This window comes from Vidua chalybeata, chromosome 23, assembly GCF_026979565.1.
Source record: "Vidua chalybeata isolate OUT-0048 chromosome 23, bVidCha1 merged haplotype, whole genome shotgun sequence".
NCBI classification, from domain to species: domain Eukaryota; kingdom Metazoa; phylum Chordata; class Aves; order Passeriformes; family Viduidae; genus Vidua; species Vidua chalybeata.
The window spans coordinates 3396401-3423089 of NC_071552.1; the positions used below are offsets into that span (position 1 = coordinate 3396401).

Below are 26689 nucleotides of genomic sequence, written 5' to 3' on the forward strand. Positions count from 1 at the left end.
GCCCAGCCTTGGGGTGATGCTGGGGGGCACCGGCGGCACCGCGGGGTCCCGGCCCCCTCGGGGGCATCGCCACCTTCGCCCCGGGGAGGGGAGGGGGCTCCCCCGCATCCACATCCCCTTCCCGAGCCGTGCCCCCCTTCCCGAGCCGTTCCCGAGGTGCGGAGGCGGGGGCGACCTGCGGGGCCGGGGCAGAGGCAAGGAGAGGCAGGAGAGCCCCGGCTGTCCTAGAGGCGGTGGGGGCAGATGTCCCCCTCCTCCAGGATGTCCACCTCGTCCTCGGGGTCCTGCAGCAGGAAGGGGCCGGGGGGGCCCTTGCGGGGCTCGGCTCCGGCCGGCTCGGGCAGCTCGGGCTCGGGGGAGCTCTGCTCCCGGCTCTCCTCCCCGCCCGTCTGCTTCGGGTCGTCCTGCGTCTTCCGCAGCTGCTTTTTGTGCTTCATGCGGCGGTTCTGGAACCAGGTTTTCACCTGGGGAGAGGAGGCAAAGTGGGAGAAAGATTGAAAAAAAAAAAAAAAAAAAAAAAAAGAAGGGGGAAAAATTAAAGGGAGAAGGATTCTGGCTGTGATGGATGCGGGGATGCTGGAAGTGATCCAGGGGTGCTGAGTGGGTGGGATGTGAGGATTCAGAGGGGATGAGATGTGCAGGATGCTGGAGGGGATGCAGGGATGCTGCACGGGGAGCTGGGATGCTGGAAGTGATCCGGGGAATGTTGAAAGGATGGGATGTGGGGATGCTCCTCGGGATGTGGGGATGCTGGACGGGATGAGGGGATGTTCCTCGGGATGTGGGGATGCTCCTCGGGATGAGGGCTGGGGACAGGTGCCAGACCCAGTCCCCGCTCCCCGTACCTGTGTCTCGGAGAGGCTGAGGGCCGTGGCCAGCTCCACCCGCTCGGGCGTGGAGAGGTACCGCTGGATCTCAAACCTCTTCTCCAGGCCGGAGAGCTGCGAGTCGGAGAACACGGTGCGGGCTTTGCGGCGGCGGCAGTGCTTCCCGGGCAGCTCGGCGTGAGCGTGGTGCTGGAAAAGCGCTGGCACCGGCATTCCTGGGGGGACACACGGCGGAGCCCCGCGCTGCGGTCGGCCAGGGAGCCGGGACCGGGGCAAACCCCCAGGAAAGTCGGACTTTTCCTGCTGCGGCTCGGGGTGGGCTCTCCCTCCGCCTCTTTGAATTTTTTGTCGTTTTTTCGTTTATTTCGTTTTCGAGGTCGATTGATTGGTTTGGGTTTGGGGGTTTCGTTGTGCTGAAAACGGGGGGATTTTCCAAGCGCTTCGCCCCCGCCGAGCCCACCCCAGGAAGGTGAAGGGAGCCCGGGCAGCGCTGCCACCGGAGGGGACCCGAGGCTGGCGCGGACACCTGAACCCTCCCGGCGACGAAACCACAACGAAATGGGCACGGAAAAATCCGGGGGAGCCCTGGAAAAGACTGGGAAGGGGGAAGCGATCCTTCACGGCCCCGCTGACACACGGCTTGGGAAATTTGGAGGTTTTTTTCTTGCAGAGCAAGAAACGGGCCCGGGGACGGGCAGAGCCGCAGGGTGCGGGAGAGGAGCGGAGCTGCTGGAGGCGGAAAAGCGAAGCCCGCTTGGACAACGAGAGGGAAAAGCGAGGTTATCGGTCCCAAAATAAAAGCGATTTTTAAAAAACAAATAAATTAAAGGCGAAGAGAGGCAAACTCTCAAGGTTTTGGGCATCCGCTAACGAAGTGGCTGCCCCGGGGCGAGCTGCTCCTGCCCCGGGGGATGCAGCAGGGTGGTGGCGAGGGATGTACAAGATACCTGGCTGCCTCAGAGCGGCTCTTTCACCCGAGTCCCCACCCGAGTCCCCACCTGGACGCCCCGAACCCGGCAGGTGCTGCCGCACTTACCCGAGGTGGTGAGGAAATAGGGGTGGTGGTGGTGATGCTCCGGCTTGTGCAGGGCGGGGTGCGGGTGAGGCGCCAGCAGGGTCGGGGTGGGCATCAGGGGGTACCCATAGTCCAAGAGGGGCACGCGGGAGGCCAAGGAGCCGGGGAAGTGCTCGGGGGGCACCTCCCGCAGGGGTTTGGGCTTGTGCAGCAGGATGTCCTCGATGAAGAAGGAGGTGGGCCTGCCCGTGGACACGGGGAGCACGGGCGATGTGAAGTTGAGGTTCATGGCGGCTCGGTCCCCCTCGGGCAGCGGGCAAGGGACGGAGCCGCGCCGAGCTGCGGGAGCAGAGAGAGGGGGCGGCCGGCTGCACCCCCGGGCCGCCAGGGAAGAAATGAAAAGAATGATGGAAATAAATAAATAAAGTTTGTTTTTTTTTTTTAATCCGCAGTCAAAATAAATAGCGGTAATAATTTAAAAAAATAAACCGAATCCCCCAGGCAGAAATAAGCTGGCGGAGCCGGGGGAGGCGAGGCGGGCGCGTCGGGGATGCGCGGGGCGCTGCGCGCCTTTGAGGCGCGCTGGGAAGGGGGATGCGCGCTGAGCCAATGGCGAGCGGGGGGGGGACGGGCCTGCCGGGCCACCCAAACTACCCCGGGGGCGAGGAGGGGGCGAGGAGGGGGCGAGGAGCCGCCCGGGAGCCGCTCCGCAGCCTCCCCGCGCAGCGCTCCGCACCAGCGCGCTCAGCCCCGCTCCGAGCGCGGCGCTTGGGGCGTTTCCCCAAACGCGGGAGGGGGATCTCCTTTTTTCGGTTTGTTTTTTTTTTTTTCTTTTCTTTTTATAAAATAAATAAATAAATTTTTAAAAGAACAAAACTTGGGGGAAATAAACCAGCGGTTCTTTCCCACGCTCCGCTCCCAACCTGTCCCCGCGCACGCAGCTTCTCCCTTCCCTCTCAGCTCTCATCCCACCACGGTTTTGTTCCCATCCCTTCCCCGCTCTCTGTTGCGCCAACACTTTTTTTTTTTTTTTTTTTTTTTGGGTCTTTCCTCTGTTTGTCTTTTTTTTTTTTTTTTTTTTTTTTTTTGCCTTTCCTCACCCCTCTAATCTGCACCATTCATTTCCCCGGAGTCAATTTGCTCAAATGAGGGTGATACACCACATCATAGCCGAGATAATTTCGGTTCGCATCTCGGAAAATTGCTCTAATTATTGATGTTAAACTCAGGGAAATTAAAAGAAGGCGCTTCTCCTTCATCTCCTGATTTTAAGCTCTAATTTGTTGAAATCGAGTTGTCATCACAATTCCAATCACTACCGTTAATAGTAAAAGTGTTCTAATAGAGGCAGAATTCGCACAACCCATGCTATTAGATAATTAAGAAAGATGTTAGAAAGACAAGTGCTAATCCTTGGGCACACGGACAGCGTTTCCATCTGATCCAGCAGGTAGAACAAATTAATTACCCGAATCAATTAGTCCTAAAAGTACAGTTCTCAGGGAAGTGCAAGCCATGCCTTCCATATGGATGAGCTGGTAAATGGTAAATAGATGAGGAAAAAGCTGTAAAAGAATAGAAACGGCGAGCGCGGGGCTTTAATGAGTGCGCGGCTCGCGGGTTCTCCAGCGGTGCCGGGCACAGCCGCGGGCCGGGGGGCAGCGGTGGCTCCTTCAGCAGCTGCCAAAATTCGGGACGGGGCGGCCGGAGAGCTCCCCGTGCCCGCAGGAAACCCCACGGGAGCGTTTTGTGCCCCGTTAGAGCCACAGCCACGCGTGGTTTTGTGCCGTGGTGCCCGCGCACAGGCAGCGCTCGCACGCCTCAGCGGCGAGTATTTCTGTACGTTAAATACACACGCGTTTCTGCCTTTATTTTATGCGCTATATTTGTGTTTATATCGCGTATTATATTTTTATCTGTAATATGTGTTTTTTTATATTTTAAATTATGCATATGATTATACACACAGTTGCCAGCAGAGTACGGATCAGCTGCCCTGATGCAGGAAAGCAGGAGGAGTCCCCCAGGACTGGGGGAAAAACTCAGCTCCTCTCCTCTCCCTCTTTTTCTCCAGGATAAATAAATAAAAACTCTCCTCTCCTCTCCTCTCCTCTCCTCTCCTCTCCTCTCCTCTCCTCTCCTCTCCTCTCCTCTCCTCTCCTCTCCTCTCCTCTCCTCTCCTCTCCTCTCCTCTCCTCTCCTCTCCTCTCCTCTCCTCTCCTCTCCTCTCCTCTCCTCTCCTCTCCTCTCCTCTCCTCTCCTCTCCTCTCCTCTCCTCTCCTCTCCTCTCCTCTCCTCTCCTCTCCTCTCCTCTCCTCTCCTCTCCTCTCCTCTCCTCTCCTCTCCTCTCCTCTCCTCTCCTCTCCTCTCCTCTCCTCTCCCTTTTTTTTCCCCAGGAAAAATAGACAAATAAATAAATAGACAAATAAATAAATAGACAAATAAATAAACTACTAGATTAAAAAAAATAAATAGATGAAGGCAATAATTCTGTTGCAGTGGCCCCTCCTGAAATGACCATTAGGAGTTTTAGGCTGAAGGATTTTAAAATCCAACTTTCTGTGCTGGAGCAACTGAGCCGATGAATTCAGGGTGATGAAACGGGGCTAATGCCCCCCTGTTAATGAGGAGTGTGTAAGCTGCTTGAGGGGCCATTTCATCAGCTGAGATTGCTCTGCCGGGGGGGCCGGGGCTTCACCCGGCTCTTGGGGGGTAAATTTGGGTATTTAAAGCAGAGCTGGAAGATTAAAGCTCTGTCACCACAGCCAGATTGGGTCACGGCTTCAGGACTCGGGCAAGAACATTGGCAGGGCTGATTTTTGGAGCTCCTCTTTATTTAGGGCACAGGTGAATGAGGCAGAGCAGGAAAGGGGCTGTGTCCTGGTGTTAATTTGCAGCAAAACTCGTCCCCAAATGGTGCAGTGGCACTTCAGGCACGACAGCCTCTCCCTGCTGCTGTTTTGGGGCGAGATGCAGAGGGTGCAAACGCCATCTGTGGAGAAGGGGCAGGACGGCAGCCCCAGGAAGGGGAGATCTCCCCTGCAGTCCTCACATCCAGGGATTTTTTATAAGGTAACATCTCACAGCTGCTTGTGACAGAAATGGGGTGCCAGGTATGTCTGGTCCTCTCTACCCCAGAAGTCTTTTCCCTGTTTTTCCCCATTTGTCCCTCTTCTGCAGGTCCCTGGCGTGATGGGGACCCAGCAGAGTGGATTTCATCCAGGGACCCCCAGACACGCCCAGGAGCAGCCCCTGGATCCTGGATTAGCCCTTTGCCAGGCTGGACAGACACATGGACACGAACAGAGCCTTTCCCTACACACCCCATCCCGTTTGGTGCCAAACTCTGGGAGAACAGACCCTGTGGAGGTGTCCCCCAGCAGAAACTGCCCCAAACCTGCAGGGCTGGGGGCACACCCAGGAGCGAAAATACAGGGATCAGGATAGGAATCAGGATAGGGAGCAGGGGCAGGATCGAGATCAGGAGCAGGAACAGGAGCAGGATGGGGATGGGGATGGGGATCGGGATTGGGATGGGGATCAGGATCGGGATCTGGATCAGGATCAGGATCAGGATCGGGATAGGGATTGGGATGAGGATCAGGATCCGGAGCAGGATCAGGAGCAGGATCTGGATCGGGATTGGGATCAGGATCAGAATCAGGAGCAGGAGCAGGATCAGGATTAGGAGTAAGATCAGGATCAGGATTGGGATCAGGAGCAGAACCAGGATCGGGATCAGGATTGGGGTCAGGATCAGGGTCAGGATTGGGGTCAGGAGCAAGATCAGGATCAGGATCAGGACCAGGACCAGCACCAGCACCAGCACCAGGATCAGGATCGGGATCAGGATCAGGATCAGGATCAGGATCAGGATCAGGATCGGGATCAGGATCAGGATCGGGATCAGGATCGGGATCAGGATCGGGATTGGGATTGGGATCAGGACCAGGACCAGGGTCAGGATCAGGACCAGGACCAGGACCAGGATCAGGATCAGGACCATGGCAAGGCAGGGAGAAGCTGCAGCTTGGGCTGTTTCCCTCCCCATTTGGGAGGAACCAGAAGGGAGGACCAGAATTGTCCCTTTTCCCATCCCCCCTAAACACCTTGGGGGACTCTGTAAATCCCAGCCTGGACCCCACACAACTCAGTCCTCCTGATTTTAATCTAACCACAGCCACGCTGCCGTGGAGCTCCTTCAATGAAATAAAACTGATTTTTGCGGGCTCCAAGAGGTTTGTGAACCTGCTGGAAGTGATGCACCCCGTTTCTGATTTAATAACACACGTGCTTTGCTTAGATAAACATCATCACTCGCACACTTAAGATCATTTGAAGACATCACAGGGAGAATTTTATCCAGGAAAAGAGAAATGTATTTGACTTAAAACCTCGGGGGTCATTTCAAAGGTCAGCACGGCTGCATTGATGCTGGCAGCTTTATTTCAGTGTGCTGCATTAGGGATAAATTTGGTGTGGTTTAAAAATACAGGCACTTACCTTGCCGTGCCTCTTGAAGAGGTAAGGTAGCTCGGGAGCCCGGCCTTTTCATGCCTTTCAAGACCAATCCACTCCAAAAGGAAGGGTTAAATTAAAAACAGACAGCCTTGATAGGCTCCAAATGGGAGCCTGGCTGCAGCAGAGAGGGCTGAAGAGCCCGGGCTGAGTAGCCACACATGTAACACCGAGAGAGGGCTTTTGAACACAAAGCTTGGCTTAATGGAGAATGTTCCTTGCCTGATGCTTGAGGCTCAGCCACTTCCCATTCCCAGCAGAGTGCCTCTGCTGCTGGGGAGAGGCCAAACCGCTCCCAGCTTGCCCCAGCGCCTCTCCCCATCCCCATCCTGTCTGCCTTTGCCCAAATCTGCCTTTTCTCCACAAGCTCAGCTTCGCCTGGCACCCTGTGGAAAATGCAGGAGTGGGATGGATGTGCTGGTGCTGAGGGATTTTATCAATCCAGCTCAGCTGAGACAAAGTGGGAACCCCTGGAGCACCAGGTGGGGACTGCCCTGGAAATTTTCTGCCATTTCAGCTTTGCCACAGAGGAACGGGAGCTGAGCTCCTCGTGGGTCCCTTCCAGCTTGGGATATTCGGTGATTCTGGGAATATTTCTGCTGGAAGGCCTCTGCTGTGCCCTGGCAGCAGCTCAAGGAGAGCTCAGAGGATGGGTTTGATGTCCCAGGGCTGAGAGAGGGGAAAAAAAGCTTCAGAGAGGAGTTTGCCTCCTAACCAGGCTTTGGTGGAAGGGAAAGATCCATCCAAGTTTTCCAAGGCTCATCATTCATCCCTTGGCTTCTGCTGCCTCAAAACCCTGTCACTGCCCAGCCTGGCACTGTCCTTCACCTGTGCTGAGCAGAGGAAAAGCCAGAACGGGAACCAGAGGGGAAATCAGCCTGGTGATTTCTCCCCAGACAATAAACACTCAGGTTAAAAGCCAGCTCTGTGTAATGCTGGGAAAATCACTGAACCTCCCCAGAAAAGCACAATAATCCCAGGGCTGAAGTGCCAGGGGAAAAGCACAGGGGTATGAAAGTGCTGCTGATGGGAGAAGGTTTTGAGACAGGAAGGCACTTTTGAGGTTTCTATCCCACCAAGGACTGCAGGAATCTTGGGGATAAAAAGGGATAAAATCGAAAGTGTAAAAAGATTATCGCTTCCTTACACAGCTCCCAAACTCAGCTACCCATGGGTGGGCTCAGCAGTTTCATTCTCAAATCCAGAATTTTATCTCTCTACTGAAAATTTTTTCTCATTATCTGATAACCCTGAGTGTTTCCTCAAGGCAGAGAATAAAAACATTGACAAGTCTGATCCAAACACTTCCCTTAAAAGTGACACTTACTAATTGAGACCTTCTTCATTACCCAGCAGCTGTTTTCAGCTTCAGCAGGGTGATCTGGACATTTTCAAAACCCAGCAAGACAGATTTCTCTTCTCTTCTCTTCTCTTCTCTTCTCTTCTCTTCTCTTCTCTTCTCTTCTCTTCTCTTCTCTTCTCTTCTCTTCTCTTCTCTTCTCTTCTCTTCTCTTCTCTTCTCTTCTCTTCTCTTCTCTTCTCTTCTCTTCTCTTCTCTTCTCTTCTCTTCTCTTCTCTTCTCTTCTCTTCTCTTCTCTTCTCTTCTCTTCTCTTCTCTTCTCTTCTCTTCTCTTCCCTTCCCTTCCCTTCCCTTCCCTTCCCTTCCCTTCCCTTCCCTTCCCTTCCCTTCCCTTCCCTTCCCTTCCCTTCCCTTCCCTTCCCTTCCCTTCCCTTCCCTTCCCTTCCCTTCCCTTCCCTTCCCTTCCCTTCCCTTCCCTTCCCTTCCCTTCCCTTCCCTTCCCTTCCCTTCCCTTCCCTTCCCTTCCCTTCCCTTCCCTTCCCTTCCCTTCCCTTCCCTTCCCTTCCCTTCCCTTCCCTTCCCTTCCTTCCCTTCCCTTCCCTTCCCTTCCCTTCCCTTCCCTTCCCTTCCCTTCCCTTCCCTTCCCTTCCCTTCCCTTCCCTTCCCTTCCTTTTTCTCTTTCCCCCTTTCTCTCTCTTGTCTCTCTTTTTCTTTCTTTCTTTTCTCTTTCTTTCCCACTTTCTCTCTCCCTCTCTTTCTTTCTCTCATTCCTTCTCTCTTTCTTTTCCTTTCTTTTCAGAATGGATCAAAAATCAGGAGGGAGGCTCGGAACTTTCCCTGGAACCTTCTTTCAATTATTCTCCTCTTCATTTGGTTCCCTCTCAATTCCTCCTTGCCCAGCCCTTGGGCCCCGCTGGCTCCCTGGGCGCAGAGGTGATTATTTCACCCAGGACCATCTGTACTTTGGGATCTGGGCTAATCCTCTGCTGGAAAAAATCCATTCCTGCTGCTGTGGTCCCTCTTTGTTGCTGCCTTTAGCACACTGAGGCTCCGTGGTTTGCTTTCATTCCAGCTGTGGAACAATCAGCTGCACAACTGCACCTTTTGATTCCCCCTTTTTTGCACTAATGGCTCGGGACCTCCCTTGTTTCCCTGATTTTGTGCTGTATGAGCCACGTACACCCTTGCCTTTAACCTCTGGGGTGGGATAATCCTGCTTTCCCCTTTCTTGTCCATCCAACCTTTATTTTATTCCCATTGTTTTCCTCCTGTCCTCTGTGGCTTCTCTCTGATTATTTACCACGCTCTGCTGCTGCGTGGAAAAGCTCACGTGCCTTTCCCACTCAGAGAAACCCCTGGGATAAATAACCCCCAATCTGGAGTAAGTGAGGAGTTCACTTCTATAAAACCCACTGGAGCACAAAAACCTGAACGACACCAATACTTTGAGCCCTTTTGGATTCCACTTTTTTGCTTTCCAGCTTTAGAATCTCTCGTTCTGAAGCCTCAAAAAGAAAAATCTGCACTCCGAGGTCAGGGAGAGCTGCTGTGAGCATCCAGGCTGACCCCACAACTCCTCCCAAACCCAGCTCTGTGTCAAACACACAGAAAACATCCAGCCTGTGGCATAAAACCCCACTTTTCTAAGCCTGTAAATGATATTTGATGCATGACAGTGAGCACAGAGAGGAAAGGAGTGGCTGTAACCTGGGGGATGAGCACGCTGATCTCCAGCTCTCTGCACAGCTCTCCTGTCTGGGTTTGTATTTTGAGCCTTTCTGTGCTTGTTCACAAACCCTGCACTCAGATTTCCTAACCACCATTCAGGCTGCAGTTAAAAGGTCAATTCTAGTGGGAAGTGGATTTTATCAATCACTTAAGACAAGCCTCAGTGCACTTGGCTTGGTTTTTCCAGCCAGTTTAAGCATACAGATTTCTACATCACCTTCTGCACGCAAAAGTCACGACTCCCACCTGAGATGTTCCCGTGTCACCGGCGCAGCAGCACAATTCCTCATTAAATGGAATTATCCTTTATTGCAGCATAATTAAACCTTGTTTTCTTTCATGTTTGCCCCAAACAGATGGCAAAACCAGTTTACAAAAAAAAAAAAAAAAAAAAAAAATTAGGAAAAAAAAAAAATCACCTTTTTGATGATCAAAGGGAGAGATTGGTTCCATTACTTGCATTAGGCAGAGTTGGCTCTGCTGTGGCCTTCAGAATAAAGGCAGAAATGTACTTTAGAAAGATCTGAGTAACACACTTTACTCCAAACATTTCTGTATTATGTGGCTTCTTGACTCTTTCAGCTTCCTCTGTATCTGTGCACTTTATTTTAAGCACTCCAGAAGTGGATGACAGGTCTGGGGGGGGAAAGGGGAGAAAAAAAAATAAAAGAGAATCAAGTCAGCATCTCACAAATGCATCTTCAAATAATGCTCTAAAAGTGGAAATTGCATTTTGAAATGGCATTTTGTCCATTGCCAAAGGGGAGATGTTCGAAGTGAGGGGATGGTGTCTAATGTTCCAAATACTTCCTCACATTCAATACAATATTAATTTTTAAATTCATTTTAAATTTAATATTACTTTCAAAGGGAAATATTCATTTCAAACAAGGAGTGATGCAGGTGGATACGTCCTAACAAATCAATAACAAAATATTGAGATGATTTTTCAAACCCGTTTTTTTTCGATTCAGCCCGGCTATTCCTGATATTTGATTTTAATATGATTTCCTGCACAAAAAAAAAAAAAAAAGAAAAAAAAAATTGGTGCTTGTATGTGCCTCCCTAAATCTCCTCTTCCCAGAAGCCAATTTAAGTCAAATTAATTGGACAATTAACAGCCTCAAATATACATTTCCCCAAATATTCCTGATGGAAGTGGCTGCACAGAAGGCTGGAAATCCCTGAAAATCGCTGCAGTGAGTTTGGGATTTCCTTTTGGAACTGGAGAAATGGGACAGAAAATCCCACACACCTCAAAGCCTGCTGATTTCTTACTGATGGGAGGAAATTTGGGATTTTTAGGTCTTGATTGAACCCCCATCCATCTGGCATTTTTAAGAATGGGGTTCCTAGTTAATCAATAATAAATGTGTTATATAATATATATAACTATATATATAATAATATATAATATAATGTGGATAATAAGAAATAAATCTGTTTTCTACTCTTCAAAGTTGGTGTTGGAGATGTTCAGTGCAATGAAATCGCCACGTTAACAATGCAAAAAAGGGGAAAAAAAAAGGGTTTTCTGCACACATTTTGTTTTCTTTTGCGTTTGGAGGGACCCAAATTTGGCTTTTCAAAAGAGTTCCCAATGGTTATTGGAAAATGATGTGGAAAATTAAACCTACAAGGGAAGGACCATCAGCTTGGAGGCAGGAAAACAGCCAGAAAGAGGGGAATGGACAAGTCACAGAAGATCTTCTCCAAAATACTGAGGGATTTTAGGATTTTCGGAGCTTTCTCTCACTCTCCCAAATAAAATCTCTGTGCGTGCATTTCTGCCCGGCCGACGTCGCTCCTTGAGGCCCCAAATAACTCCAACAACAAAAAAAAAAAAAAAGAGAGAGAATTTTCCAGCCTGTATCCTCCAGCAAGCGCAATTTCACTCCCAACACACATTAAATTCATTTAGCCTAGTGCATTTTTAATAGACATTATTCATCTATTACCTTAATGAGCCTGTGGTGAAAGCATATTGCCTCCCAATTTTCACAAAAGCAGGCGAGCGCTGCTGCAGCTTTTTCCCCTTTTGCCTTCTAAGGCAGCAGCACGGAGGGGGGAAGGAAAAAAAAAAAAAGCCATAGAGACAGATAAGGTTTTTATTCTGTGTCACAACACTACATTAAGAATAAAACCTTCCACTTAAACACTTAAATGAAAACATCGAGAAACTAATTTACCATTTGTAACCACATGATTTAAGTAGGAGCAGCTTTAATTTTCTTCCCATTTTCCTCATATTCAATGTGAGCCCACATTAGATTTCACTGGCTCAAATCACAACACTTAAAGCCACTTTCATTTTCTTTTTGATTAAATAATTGAAATTCCTGTCACTGCCTGCACTTTACTAGCACACAAATTTTCTGTGTAAAGATAAATACTCTTTTTTTCTCCCTTCTCTGCCTGTAAGCTTTTTTCTTTTTTGGGGGCTTTTTTTTTTTTTTTCCTCAGTTTAATCTTAAAAGCAGGCAAGGTTTAGTTTATTGATGGTTCCATAAAATGGATCAGTACTCCATTCACCTATTTCGTGGAATTATACCGCTCCCATTAAGTGATTGTTTGGAGAAATTATGGAAAGCCATCTTCTCTAATTTAGCTGTGGTGGCTGGGAGGTTGTTGCCATCCAATCCTAAAAGGACAGGAAGCCCGGATCCTCCTCTGCCATCCATTAATGCCTCAAGCCTTGAGGTTTATTTCAGCTTTTCTTCCAATTAGGGTAACAAGTTTTATTCATGCTCCCTAATAAGTTACTCCCACCCAATCCAAGGCACTCGGAGCTGCTGGGATCACAGGGGAGGCTGGAAAAGGGAATTTCACAAATTCTGGGCTTCGTCGAGGTTTTGGGGTTGGTCTGGGGAGCAAAGGACTCTGCATGGATTAATTCGAATTAATTCTGATTAATTCTGTGTGTCTTGGAAAATTCGTGCTTCAATGCAGTGGATGTGAAGCAAAAAATAGAAATATTTCTGTATATTATGGATAGAAAGAGGAAGGAAGGAAGGAAGGAAGGAAGGAAGGAAGGAAGGAAGGAAGGAAGGAAGGAAGGAAGGAAGGAAGGAAGGAAGGAAGGAAGGAAGGAAGGAAGGAAGGAAGGAAGGAAGGAAGGAAGGAAGGAAGGAAGGAAGGAAGGAAGGAAGGAAGGAAGGAAGGAAGGAAGGAAGGAAGGAAGGAAGGAAGGAAGGAAGGAAGGAAGGAAGGAAGGAAGGAAGGAAGGAAGGAAGGAAGGAAGGAAGGAAGGAAGGAAGGAAGGAAGGAAGGAAGGAAGGAAGGAAGGAAGGAAGGAAGGAAGGAAGGAAGGAAGGAAGGAAGGAAGGAAGAAGGAAGGAAGGAAGGAAGGAAGGAAGGAAGGAAGGAAGGAAGGAAGGAAGGAAGGGAAGGAAGGAAGGAAGGAAGGAAGGAAGGAGGAAGGAAGGAAGGAAGGAAGGAAGGAAGGAAGAAAGGAAGAAAGGAAGAAAGGAAGAAAGGAAGAAAGGAAGAAAGGAAGAAAGGAAGAAAGGAAGAAAGGAAGAAAGAAAGAAAGAAAGAAAGGAAGAAAGGAAGAAAGAAAGAAAGGAAGAAAGAAAGAAAGAAGAAAGGAAGAAAGGAAGAAAGGAAGAAAGAAAGAAAGGAAGAAAGGAAGAAAGGAAGAAAGAAGAAAGAAAGAAAGAAAGAAAGGAAGAAAAAGAAAGGAAGAAAGAAGAAAGAAAGAAAGAAGAAAGGAAGAAAGAAAGAAAGAAAGGAAGAAAGAAAGAAAGAAGAAAGGAAGAAAGAAAGAAAGAAGAAAGAAAGAAAGAAAGAAGAAAGAAAGAAAGAAAGAAAGAAAGAAAGAAAGAAGAAAGAAAGAAAGAAAGAAAAAGAAAGAAAGAAAGAAAGAAAGAAAGAAAGAAGAAAGAAAGAAAGAAAGAAAGAAAGAAAGAAGAAAGAAAGAAAGAAAGAAAGAAAGAAAGAAAGAAAGAAAGAAAGAAAGAAAGAAAGAAAGAAAGAAAGAAAGAAAGAAAGAAAGAAAGAAAGAAAGAAGAAAGAAAGAAAGAAAGAAAGAAAGAAAGAAAGAAAGAAAGAAAGAAAGAAAGAAAGAAAGAAAGAAAGAAGAAAGAAAGAAAGAAAGAAAGAAAGAAAGAAGAAAGAAAGAAAGAAAGAAAGAAAGAAAGAAAGAAAGAAAGAAAGAAAATATTTAAATACATCACAGGCACTCCCTGCTTTCCACCTCACAATTTAACTCAACATTTTTCCTCTGAGATGACACACGATAATTGTGCTGCCCGAATTTAAACTGGGAGTTCCTTGCCCTGTTTAAATGCTGAAGGTTCCCCCAGAGCTGCAGCTCCCATGCCCGGGCAGGCTGGCTCTGCCAGCTCTGGATTTTTCTCCACTCCTGCCCCGAAATCCCGGGATTCTGAGCCGTGCCATCCCTTCCTCAGCACACACCCTCCTATTTCCTCCCGGGGAAATTCAGGAGGTTTCTGCAATTCCCACAGAGCTGCTGACCTCACCCCCATCACGGCAGAGCTCTGGAGTTTGTGTAGAGTTGCTTGAGATGAGTTTGGGAGCTCCAAAAGGAGCTTCCAGGTTTTCCACTGAGATCCTGCCTGATTAAGTTTGTCTTAATCAACTTCAGGAAAAGCAATTAAGGCAATTTTAATTTTCGTGTACCACATGAATCCATCCCACATGATTTAAAGCCTTCCTGCCAGTGTTGACCATGCATTTTTTGATGGAAAAAAAATTATATATATAAAAATTTACAAATAAACCAAAACTTCCAGAGGCAAATTAGCCCCACCTAAGTCGGGTCCAGAAATCAGGGACTTCTCTGCACAAGGTCAGCCCCAGCTTTTAACGCTGAAAGGAGCTCCAAGAAAAAAGAAGAAAATCATTTAAAGCCTTCCTGCCAGTATTGACCATGCATTTTCTGATGAAAAAAATTATTAATTTATCTATAAATTTACAAATAAATTATTTGTTTTTATATATAAATTATTAATTTATATATAAATTTACAAATAAACCAAAACTTCCAGAGGCAAATTAGCCTCCGGAAATTAGACCTAAGTCAGGTGCAGAAATCAGGGACTTCTCTGCACAAGGTCAGCCCCAGCTTTTAACGCTGAAAGGAGCTCCAAGAAAAAGAAGAAAATCATCTTTTCATGACTGCCCCATCCCTTCCCCTCCAAGTATTCACCCAGAGGACATTGTTACCAAATAATAACTGGCCGTGTCAGGGTTAATTAAGCAACTCCTAATAAAGCAGATGCTGCTTTTGTCAGGCCCAAATGTGGATGCAGGCACAGATATGATGCTAATTGAATCCTTGCTGCCGATTTTTCACCCCTAAATGCACAAGAAAGAGAAGAATCTTGGAGGCTCATCTGCTCAGCTCGGGCACGGGGAAGGATTTCAGGGCCAGGAAATGAGCAGCCAAATCCAGGGGGATGTGCAGCACCAGGGGGGAAAAAAAAAAAAAGCCCCAAAAAACCCAAAAATAAAAACCTGAGATGTTAAATGTGGCTTGTGCCCTGTTGCCACCACACCAGCGGGGTCAGGGATTGGTTATTTTGTTTAACTTTAAGGAAAATGAGCATTTTTGAGGTTTTTTTTTTTTTCCTTAGCCAGAGGATGAAGATCCCGTGGGATGCAGAGGGAGAATTTTCCAGGCTCCATCAGCCCCTGGCAGCTTCAAGGAGGCTCTGACAGCACAAATATTTCAAATTTCAGCAGCAGAAAGACTTAATTAGACCCTGGGCACCTGAATTAAAAGCTGCTCCTCTCCCTGGCAAAGCCACCCCTGGAACCTGCCTCTCAAACTCCCAATTCTCTCCCTTTTTCCTTCGGAAGGATGCTGGGAGGAGCAGAGCTCAGCTCCAAGCCTTGCTTTTAAACCCCCTCAGATGTTCCTGAAACAACCCCTGAGCACTGAGCAGCTGCAGGCAGCAAAACCCAGGAAATTTGGGATGATTTGGGACCTAAAACCAGGAAATCTGGATTGCTTGGAGGCCTAAAAAGAGGAAATTTGGGATGATTTGGGACCAAAAATCAGGAAATCTGGGGTGTTTGGGGACTAAAAATCGAGAAATTTGGGATGCTTGGGGACCAAAAATCAGGAAATTTGGGATGCCTGAGGACCTAAAAACAGGAAATTTGGGGTGCTTGGAGACCTAAAAAGTGGAAATTTGGGATGATTTGGGACCAAAAATCAGGAAATCTGGGGTGTTTGGGGACTAAAAATCAAGAAATTTGGAATGCTTTGGGACAAAACCCAGGAAATTTGGCATGCTTGAGGACCAAAAAAAAAAAAAGGGAATTTGGGGTGCTTGAGGACCTAAACCAGGAAATTTGGGACCTAAAAAGAGGAAATTTGGGATGCTTGGGCACCAAAAATCAGGAAATATGGGATGCCTAAGGACCTAAAAACAGGAAATTTGGGGTGCTTTGAGACCTAAAAAGTGGAAATTAGGGATGATTTGGGGCTAAAAATCAGGAAATCTGGGGTGTTTGGGGACTAAAAATCGAGAAATTTGGGATGCTTGGGGACAAAACACAGGAAATTTGGGGTGCTTGAGGACCAAAAAAAAAAGGAAATTTGGGGTGCTTGAGGACCTAAACCAGGAAATTTGGGATTCTTGGGGACAAAACCAGGAAATTTGGGGTGCTTGGAGACCTAAAAAGAGGAAATTTGGGGTGCCTGGGAATAAAAATTAGGAAATTTGGGGTGCTTGGGGACCAAATCCAGGAAATTTAGGGCACTTGGGGACCTAAAAAGAGGAAAATTTGGATTCTTGGGGACAAAACCAGGAAATTTGTGATTCTTGGGGACAAAACCAGGAAATTTGGGTTCTTGGGGAGCCCAGACTCTCCTTGGCAGTGCCCAGCAGCCCCTCATCCCCCCCCCAAAAAAAAGGAAGGAAATTTTGCAAATTGAAGTTTGCAAATGAAACCTCACCAAAGCGAAGGCGAGGACTCCCAGAATTCTTCAGGGACTGGCACCAAAATTCCCGATTAAAGGGGAAAAAAAAGGGGTTTATTTTTTGGCTGGCAGCCTCATTTTTCCCCACTCCTGGCACAAAAGAGATTTCTCCACCCCGTAGTTATCAATGAATAATTAAATCTCTTCCATGAATGCCTTTTAAATGAAAATATTTTCCATTTGATTTTTGTTGAGAATGCCTTTTAAATGAAAATACTTCCCATCTGATTTTTGTTAGCTGCTCAATGAAAATTGGGAAGAAGCAGCTAATTACAGCTCTCCTAATTAAGCTCCTACAATAACCCCATAATTATGCCCATATTTATCACCTTGGTGCTGGACACTTTAACCTGTTGTGGTTTGTAATTAGCCAGGGGCTGTAAGGTTCTCTCTCTTGGTCTGGGTAGAATTTGAATTTAAAGTGTGGAAACAAACTCTGAGCTTATCAAAGTGTAATTGGGGTAATTTAGGAGGGGTTTTGGGAATTTGGGAGGGGTTTTTATCAGCAGCAAGCCCAGGTCAGAGAGCTGGGCTGGGTTTAAGCACGCTTAAAATGTGTTTTATTAATGAGGAGTTGTGGCGACGCTGCTGAGCAGCACAAACATTTTTTTGGGTTTTTTGTTTTGTTTTGTTTTGTTTTTGGTTTTGGTTTGGTTTGTTTTTGTTTTTTTTGTTTTTTGTTTTTTTTTTTTTTTTTGTTGGTTTTTTGGTTTTTGTTTTTTTTTTTTGTTTTGTTTTTTTGTTTGTTTTTTTTTTTTGTTTTGTTTTTTGGGGTTTTTTTTTTTCCAAAAAATCTTGGAGAAAGGCTGAAATGCAGGCAGAGCAAAGAGCAGGAGATGCCAGCCCCTGGTTTAGGAGGGCTGTGCTTTGTTTTTATGTGCTGGGGAGGATGCTCAGGGTGTAGGGGTTGAAGAGAAGCACTTTCCTTCTCCTTTAATGGAGACACAAATGGGTTCACAAGGAAAAAAAAAACATCTCCTGGGCTGATATTTGCTCAATTCCATCCATGCTGACTGCCAAGGAGAAAAATCTCTTTCCTTCTGGTGCCTGAAGGACTCACAAATCCCAGTTTTTTCCCAGTTTTTTTTCCCAGTTTTTTCCCCATTTTTCCCCCAGTTTGTCCCAGTTTTTCCCATTTTTTTTTCTGGGAAAAAGCCAATTCCCAGCAGCTCCCTGGAGGCAGCAGGTGGAGATCCCTCTGCAGAGAGACCCTTCCCTCCTTGGCTCCTGCAGCCTGAGGGGTCAAAGGTGTAAAACTGCAGAAAAAAAAGAGATTTTTGCTGCTAAAACATTCATATTTCACAATTTCTGAGAGTTGGGGGTACAGGAATTGTTTGATTCCTCAAAGCGCTGCAAGATTTCAACCCTCCTTGGGTTGAAGACTTGGAGAATTCTTTTTTCCCCCAGGTCAAAGGTGTAAAACTGCAGAAAATGGGATTTTTGCTGGTGAAATATTCATATTTCACAATTTCTGAGAGTTGGGGGTACAGGAATTGTTTGATTCCTCAAAGCACTGCAAGAATTCAACGCTCCTGAGATGAAAATTGGAGAATTCTTCTTTCCCCAGAGAAGAGAAAGGAAAAGGGAGCTGCTTTTCCCCAAGGGAAACTCCCCAGACTAAAATCCACCAAACACCCAACAAGTTGGACTCTGATTTTTGGATCCTTTTCTTGCTGAAAAAAAAAAAATGAAATTAAATCTGCACAAGGAGACAGCAAATGGGGTCAAATAAATGGGTTTTATCCAGCAAACTCGCCTCAGTGGAATTGTGGGAGTCATCAGATTTTTTGAGGACAAATTGTGGAATTTAGGAGGGGCTTTAGGAATTTTTTGAGGACAAATTGTGGAATATTCTGGGTTGGAAAGCACCCATGGGGATCAGCCCCAAAGTTCTAAACGAACCCCACAGTCAAAGTCAAGAGACTGAGGAGGACCCAGTCAGTGGCACAAGGTTTATTAATTGTGAAGAAGTTCATGGCAGGAGACAAAAATTCCAGAAATCCGAGCGGGAGGGTGATTTTTGCACTAAACCTTCCTGGAACCACTGAGAAATTTGTGAAATCCTGCTCTGAAATGAGGGGCACCCAGCACTGCCCCCACTTACGAGGCCATTTCGAGCTGATTTATTTCTTGAGGCTACAGAGACTACAAAATCGAGCCATTACAACCTTTTAAAAGCTTTCTTGCCACAAACTAAAAATATCCCTCGCTGACAGATGCAAGCTGTCAATAAAGAATTTAAGAACTCAGTATGGAGAGTGGAGAGAGTGCAAAGTCTTGATAAACATCTCAAATTGGGTCTTACTCAGTGGGAAACAAGTAGTTTATAGTGGTAATTGTAAAGGGCATTTTACACTGAATCAATTAAATGAAAATCTTTTAAACCCCTTTTAAAAAGAGACCTTTTTAAGTTAACAGGTGATTTTAATTGGAACCATGGGACTTGCAGCCCGGGAGGTGGGTTGGGTTTTTTTTTTTTTTTGTTGAGGAGGGGTTGTTTTTTTTTTTTTTGGAAGCTTTCAATATAAGGGAAAATCGATCCACTTCCATCAGCATCTGAACTCCCAGAGCCTTGCAAGTTGAGGAGTGAGGCTGAGCAAGAATTACAGTTTGCTCTGGTTCGTGAAGCTTTTCCTTGCCATCAAATGTGTCTGCATCACTCCCTAATTGTGACAGGAAAATTTATCATTGTTGCACAGGAAAATTTATCACGGATAATTATTTTCAGTCCGAATCCTCTGCCATAACCTACTGTAAAACTTTAGAGCTATTTTGTGTTTCAATTTGAGTTCAAACATCCCAGCTGACACAAGCAGTAATTCCATGTGAGTAAAATTCCGAGAACTTTACTTATCAGTTCCTTCCCTTACTTTTTAACCACCCTGAAGATGCTCTGCAGGATTATCTGGAGCAGGCAGGGAGAGCTGGATTTGATGGATTGCAGAGAGTTGGGAAGGGAAGGAATTCACCAGCTCGAAGAGACAATGGCCAAAATATCATTTCCCTTGAGGGAAGGTTTTGGGCTCGTGGAATTTGTCCCTCATCGCCTGCTCCAGATAATCCAGAGGCAGAGATTTACTGGGTTAAGCTGTGAGTCCTTTATTCCTCAAAAATCAACTTCAGCTCCTGAAAGTCCAAGGGAAATGTCTGCTGTGTCTCATCCCAAGAGCTCAGCTCCAGGGGGAAGAAGAGGCAGAAAATAAATCACACAACCTGCATTTGTTTCCCATCTTTGGGTGGGCAAAGACCCTCGAAGGAGCACTGAGAAATTTCCCAGGGGGAAAAAAAATCAAAATCTGAATGGAGCACTGAGAAATTCTTGGGGGGGGGAAAGAACAAACTCCCAAAGGAGCACTGAGGAATTCCCTGGATGGGTGGGGAGAACAAACTCCCAAAGGAGAACTGAGGAATTCCGTGGATGTGGGGGGGGAAGAACAAACTCCTAAAGGAGCACTGAGAAGTTCCCCAGGGATAAAAAAAAAAAAAAAAACCAAAGCCAAAACCAAAAAAAAAAAAAAAAAACAAAAAAAAAAAAAAAAAAAACAAACAAAAAAAAAAACCAAAAAAAAAAAAACCTCAAGGGAGTACTGAGAAGTTCCCCAGGAGGAAACAAACAAACAAACAAACAAAAAAAAAACCTCCAAGGAGCACTGAGAAATTCCCCAGCGAGAAAAAAATAAAACCCCAAAGGAACACTGAGAAATTCCCTGAGGGGGGAAAAGAACAAATTCCCAAAGGAGCACTGAGAAGTTTCCCAGGGGGAAACAAAAAAAAACCATCCAAGGAGCACTGAGAAATTCTCCAGGGGGAAAAAATAAAACCCCAAAGGAGCAGAGGGAAGTCCCCCAGGGAGATCCAGAGGGAGAGAACAAGGACAGCCCGGTGGATCAGGGATCAGCAGCTCCTGGGATTTCTCTGGGATCTGTGCCCACCCCTTAAAGCAACCCTAGAGTCACATCCTGATGTCGTCTCCAGCAAGTGCAAACCTCCAAGCCTCTAAAGGAGGAGCTGAGGCCTCCTGGAGGTGGAAGGAAAGCCTGGAGGAATGGGCTGGCTGGATTTTAGGAGGAGTTCAGGGAGGGGCAGCAGCAAGGGGTGATCCCAACACCTTCCCTGTGCTCCCAGCCCTTCCCTCCCTCCCTGAGCAGGGCGAGGTTGTTTATTCATGGCAGTGTTTGGGACACGGGAAACATGAAAACATTCCCCCAGGAACCAGCACACTTCCCTGGAGCTGTCCAAGGCCAGGGTGGGTGGGCTGGGAGCAGCCTGGGATAGTGGAGCCCAGGGCAGGGGGTGAACAGGACGAGCCTCAAGGTCCTTTCCAAACCATCCCAGGATCTGCTGCCAGGCTTGGTTTGAATCCCTCCTACCTTCCCTAACCCTGCTCTGACCTCTGTCCTCACTCCCAAACCCACCTGGCTCCCAAAACCCTGGCAGGGAGGAAGCGATGCCTCAGGTTTTAGGTTTTATATTTTTCAGGTTCTGTGCTGCTTTAGTGTGTGGATCTGGGGTTCACAGGAGGGGATGGTGAGCTCTCTGCACAGAGCAGGGAGACAAAACAATTCCTGCTCCAGCTGGGCACCAAGGACAAATGATCCAAAGCTCAGGCCCAAGAGCACAAACAGCGTGGGCTGGAGAGAGAAAAACAAGCAGGATGGGAGTGCCTGGGCTAAAGCTGGAATGGGACAATGAACTGCAAGGTGCAAATGGAGCAGAGCTGATCCCAGTGAGAGCCCCCGGGAGCGCTCGTGCATTTTGGGACCATTTTGGTTCATCTTGGGTTCATTTTGGGACCATTTTGGTTCATTTGGGTGCAGCCCTGGCTGGGCTCTGGTGCTGCCCAAGGTGGATCCATGGAGGAGATCCTTTGAATAAATCCCTGCTTTATTCTGTAGCTCTGCCCAGCTCTGCTCTAGGCCAGCCTGCACAAGGCATCAGGAGGGGAAACTGAGGCACAGCCAGCGGGGGAGGCAGCAGCATCCATCCATGCCCTGCATCCCCAGCTCCTGCCACCCTTCCTCCATGGAATTGCTGTGCTCCTGGCGTGCTCAGAGTGATTAGAGGCAGTGTGAAGTTATGGAGTGGGGGATCCAATCCCACAGCCCTGTTTGGAGGGGTGAGTGTTCCGCAGGTTTTTTCCCTGCCTGCGACAATCTGCACAAATAGGCTTTTAAATTAAGCAGTGATTTGGAATATAAGTGAGTGCATTTAAGCTGCTAAGAGATGGAAAGATCCTAATGGCTGAAATATTTGTCATATCACAAATAAACTGGCTGGATCGGGAGCCACTAATATAACTAATTTTTACCAAATCCTTCGCTGCTCTGTGAGAGAAAATGAGGTCAGCACAGGTTGAGGCAACAGCAAATGAGCAGCTGCCAGGAGGCAGCACAGAATACTGATAAAGGACTCTGCAGGAACTGCACTGCCTGCCCACAGAAACTGGAATCACTTTGTTCAAATTAAGATATAGCTTCTTCCAGAGCATCCAGGGCTTCTGTGGAAAGGTGCCAGCGAATGCAGGCTCCAATGGATCTGGAATACAAATGCATTCCAAAGGCTCCCCACACCTGGGCTCACCCAGGTTTTATCCATCTGTGCGATTTGGGCTGGGAGAGAGGGCAGGAGGGTGCCCTGGGGCAGCTGATGAGAGTCCCTGGGATTCCCACAGCTCCTCTGGGATTTTCCAGTTCCAGGAATTAAACCCTGACTTAATGTGCCATTCATAAGGAGGAAAAGTGAGATGAAGAGGAACTCACAGTTCACTTTAACAGAAATAAACCAAGCCCAAATCCCACAAAGATTGTGCCAGGAGCACCTCTTGCACTTCTGGAGGGTGAGGAACCAAGAGGAGCCCCCAAACTCCCCTGGGTTGTGCCAGTTCAAGGTGCTCATGTGGAGAATAACACGCCTTGGGAAGAGGGAAAAGCTCCTGCAGCATCAGCCTGTGTTCTAAAAGCTGCTTCAAACACTTGGGATGCAGCCGTGGCCTGGTTCTAAGGGAAAAACAACAGAATCGTTTGCATTCTCATAAAGGATTCAAGAACACTTTGGAAGGGGAATTCTCTCCCTCCTTTACAGGCATGAACAGCCTGTCTGAAAAGGAGGAGGATTTTGGTCATAATTTGCCCCTTTTTTCCCTAAACCCCAAAAGAGTTAAAACCCTAATTCCATGGGTCACATGGGAAACTGAGGCACGGAATGTGTTCCAAAAGAGTCATGGACTATCCTAAATCCCACAAAATCCAGGTATCCCTGGAGCTCTGGCGGCCTCGGGGCCGTGCCCATCCCCTGGGCAGTGCCAGCGCCCTCGGGGGGAAGAACCTTTCCCTAAAATCCAGCCTGACCCTGCCCTGGCTCAGCTCCAATCTGTTCCTCCAGGTTCTGGTGTAAGGAAAGAGCCCGAGCATCTCCCCCAGTGTGACCCCACCAGGGCAAAACCAGCTCTGAGATGGGTCCAGGGTGTCCTGTTCTTATTTGGGATGATCTTTAACGCAGGATCACCGGGACACAGCCCCAGATCCCCGTGCCACAGGAGAGGGGCTCTCCTGGGATCAATGCACAGCGAGCACTTGGGAGCATCAGCCAATTTCAGCAAAACAAGCTTGACATGGATTAACAATTGCAACAATTCCTAAATGGAACAGGAGAGGGGCTCATATTTGATAACCATTAAATGGTTTAATGAAATAATTATAACCCAGAGCCCTGAGCCTGGCCACGATCAATACCTATGAGCTCTGAGCAACAGCCTGACCCGAGTCCTGCCGCCCTCCCAGCAGGCAGAGTGGGGACTGGAAATGTGATTGACACTGAAGTTGCATTAAAACACCCCCATCAAGGGCAGTAATAGATTAAAGGCCGCTGTGGCACTGCAGTGGGCTGGTCAATACCCTTTATTTCCTGCATCAGCCCCAATTTTGCCACCCTCCCTCACACTATTAGTGGGAGTCGATGCCTGGCGCTGGCAGAGCTGCATTAATGCAGGCTCACAAAAGCAGGGAGCGTGGCATTATCACTTCACTCACTTTCAAATTACAGCCTAATGCTGTCTGCAGGCAGCTTGTGACACGTTAACACTCGGTGTGCTTTGCTGGGGCCGGGCTAAATATTTCATGTGGAAAGATTGCAGGGAGATTTGATGAGTGAAATAAGTCCTGCTGCCCGGTGGGAAATCATTCCCGGGAAGAGAGGGAGGCATTGGTGGAAAATCAGCAGGGAAGGGATGGTGCTGGTGGTGAGGGAGAGTGGAAGAAGAGCAGGGAGGAGGAGGAGGAGGGTGCTGAGTGCCTGTGGGTGCTGGGTAAAGGGTGGGGTGAATAAACCCACACCTTGTCCCCTGGTACCAGGATTAGGAATAAACCCATGCCTTGTTAGGCACCAGGATTAAGTATAAACCCACATTTTGTCCCCAGGTACCAGGATTAGGAATAAACCCACACTTTAGGTACAGGATTAGGTATAAACTCACACCTTGTTAGGTACAGGATTAGGAATAACCCCCACACCTTGTTAGGTATAGGATTAGGTATAAACCCATGCCTTGTTAGGTACCAGGACTAGGAATAAACCCACACCTTGTTAGGTACAGGATTAGGAATAAAGCCACACTTTGTTAGGTACAGGACTAGGTATAAACCCACACCTTGTTAGATACCAGGATTAGGTAAAACCCACGCCTTGTTAGGTACAGGATTAGGAATAAACCCATGCCTTGCCCCCTGGCACCAGGATTAGGAATAAATCCACACCTTGTTAGGTACCAGGATTAGGTCTAAACCCACACTTTGTTAGGTACAGGATTAGAAATAAACCCATGCCTTGCCCCCTGGCACCAGGACTAGGTACAAACTCACACTTTGTTAGGTACCAGGACTAGGTATAAACTCAGTTTGTTAGGTACCAGGATTAGGAATGAACCCACGCTTTATTAGGTACCAGGATTAGGTGTAAACTCACACCTTGTTAGGTACCAGGACTAGGTATAAACCCACACTTTGTTAGGTACAGGATTAGGAACAAACCCACGCCTTGCCCCCAGGTGCCAGGATTAGGAACAAACCCACACTTTGTTAGGTACAGGATTAGGAATAAACCCATGCCTTGACCCCAGGTGCCAGGATTAGGAATAAACCCACACTTTGTTAGGTACAGGATTAGGAACAAACCCACGCCTTGCCCCCAGGTGCCAGGATTAGGAACAAACCCACACTTTGTTAGGTACAGGATTAGGAACAAACCCACGCCTTGCCCCAGGTGCCAGGATTAGGTGCCCTGCTGCTGCTTTTGAATGCTGAATAATCCCCCAAAGTACACGAAACACGCGGATGTGCCCAGGAAAACGCCTCATTTCAGTTCTTTTCTGCTGTGGCTCATCCTGGGCCATCCCTGAGATCCCGAGCCCACCTGAGGCACTCCGGGCTCTGGCCAGCCCTGCCTCACTGCTGCCTTGGCTCAAACACACCAGTCCTGGCCTGTCCAGGCACCTGTGCACGGACTGCTCCTGGAGCAAAGGCTGCTGGATTCAGCTGAACAAAGTCAATCGGGGCATGGAAAATCAGGCACAGGAAAGCGAGGCTCAGCACGGGCTGCTGCACTCCTGCCTCAGCCTCATTTTAGGAGTAAATCCCTCCTAAAATGAACATTTCCAACCACAGTCTCAGTGCGTGCCTTTCGTTACACCCAGCTCTCACTTTCCTGAAGGGTTTTTAATTTTTTTTTTTTAGGTTTCCTTTTTTTTTGAGGGGCGGGGGCGGTTTCTTGTTGTGATCAATGCAAAAATCCCATAAATTCGATATTGTTTTCACTCGTTTGTTCACCTGCTGCCCTGGTTCAGGTGCTGCTGTGGCTGCAGGGCCCCACAGCAGCTCCTGCTGTCCCCTCTGGGTCCCAGACCCTCAGCCTGTGCTGTGCTTTTAGGATTCACCCCCTGAACCCTCCTCCCTGAGCCCCAGCAGCTGTGGGTTTGAACCAGAGCTCTGGCAGCCCCCAGGATGCCCCTTCACCCACTAAATACCCTAAACCACCACTTTCCAAACCCCATTTCCATTTCGTGGCCCTCAAGGCAACAAGAACCTTGCACACTGTTAATGGGAGGTGCTGCTCTGGATCGTATTCAACACCATAAATATTTTGGGGTGATGTAATTCAAACCCAGAGGGGCAATCAAAAAAAGGGACTCAAAAAAGTGATGTCCCAAAAAAAGGGATTCTGTGGGCAGGTGCTGCTATCTGGTGGCCCAGCACCAGCAGTGCCAGCAGGGTCCCCAAACTAAAATGTATTTAATTCCTTCTAATTTCCCTGCTTTGCATGATTAATTAATTTTTCATGACTTCCTGGCTGTTATTAGGGGATTCTCTGTATGGGGACACCAAGGGCCAGCCTGGCCTAAGCCAAAGTCACCTGGATTGGGCTGGGACAGGTGAATTTCTGCAGGTGTTTGGGATAAAGCAGGGATGAGCACTCAGGGATGTTTTTGACCCCAAATCAGCCCAGGGATGCCCCAGACCATGGTGGGGGTTCATGGAGCTGAGAAATTTTGGAGATGGAGCCCAGCTTGCCTAGGAATGGCTGAACCCTGCCTGTGAACAGGTGGGAAAAGAATCCCATGATTAGATTTTCATTTTCCCCATTACATTTTCAGGCAAAGCCACAGTGCTCAGGTACCAGCAGCTCTGGAAAAACCCAAAAGTGAAGGTGAACACTTGGAACTTGAGGGATCAGGGCTTGCCCTCAGGGAGGGGGGATTTTGCTGGGATCCTGGGGCAGGATGCACAGGAATGGCTCAAGGGGAAATCATTGTGATGCCCCACACTGGGCATTTGAGGGTCTTCAAGACAAAATTGTTTTTCAGACTGGTTCATGTCTCCCAAGTTCCTTTCCAGCTGGTACTGCTCTAGGAATTTTCTGATTTTGGTTACAATTCAATTTATTGTTTCTCCACTGATACCACATAAATACATATTTATACAGCAGTGGGGTTTTTTCATAAAAGATGACAAGACATTGCCAATTATTGCTGAAAATTCAACTCCAGTCACCTCTGGACTGTCCTGCAAGCTGAGATACTTCAGCTAGTTTTTATTTGAGAATTACTAATTATCCAGTATTTTTGTACTTGCAAGATTCAATTTATAGGTTGGACTCTAGCTGAAAGGTTTTTCCAAGCTAGTTCTGAGATTTCCTGCCACAGGTCAGTAATGGCCCATTTTAAGTTCTCCTCTCAAAAATGCACTGAATGCCCAAGCAGCAGCTGGTTCCAAACCCTTTCCCACTGCAATACCCACCTGGCTCCTGCTCAGTTCAGCACCAATTACCTGTGTTTGGAGGTTTTTTCCCTTTATTTACAC

The 26689-nt window shown here is 47.6% G+C and overlaps 1 protein-coding gene across 1 annotated transcript; it reads right to left on the reverse strand.

Moving 5' to 3' along the window:
* Positions 1-224: 224 nt before the first annotated feature.
* Positions 225-2131, reverse strand: BSX (brain specific homeobox). The gene is made up of 3 exons (XM_053963571.1): positions 1864-2131; positions 846-1042; positions 225-464 (listed from the first exon to the last, which is right to left on the reverse strand). Exons 1-3 carry the CDS (start codon positions 2129-2131, stop codon positions 225-227), a joined length of 705 nt encoding a protein of 234 aa, XP_053819546.1.
* Between the last annotated feature and the right edge of the window lie 24558 nt (positions 2132-26689).

Excerpts from the sequence above, each read along its gene's own strand:
- BSX (XM_053963571.1), bottom strand. The coding sequence starts at position 2,131 with ATGAACCTCAACTTCACATCGCCCGTGCTCCCCGTGTCCACGGGCAGG. Across the intron at positions 1,043-1,863 it reads CTATTTCCTCACCACCTCGG|GAATGCCGGTGCCAGCGCTT; the intron begins GTAAGTGCGGCA and ends GTGTCCCCCCAG. Across the intron at positions 465-845 it reads TCAGCCTCTCCGAGACACAG|GTGAAAACCTGGTTCCAGAA; the intron begins GTACGGGGAGCG and ends TCCTCTCCCCAG.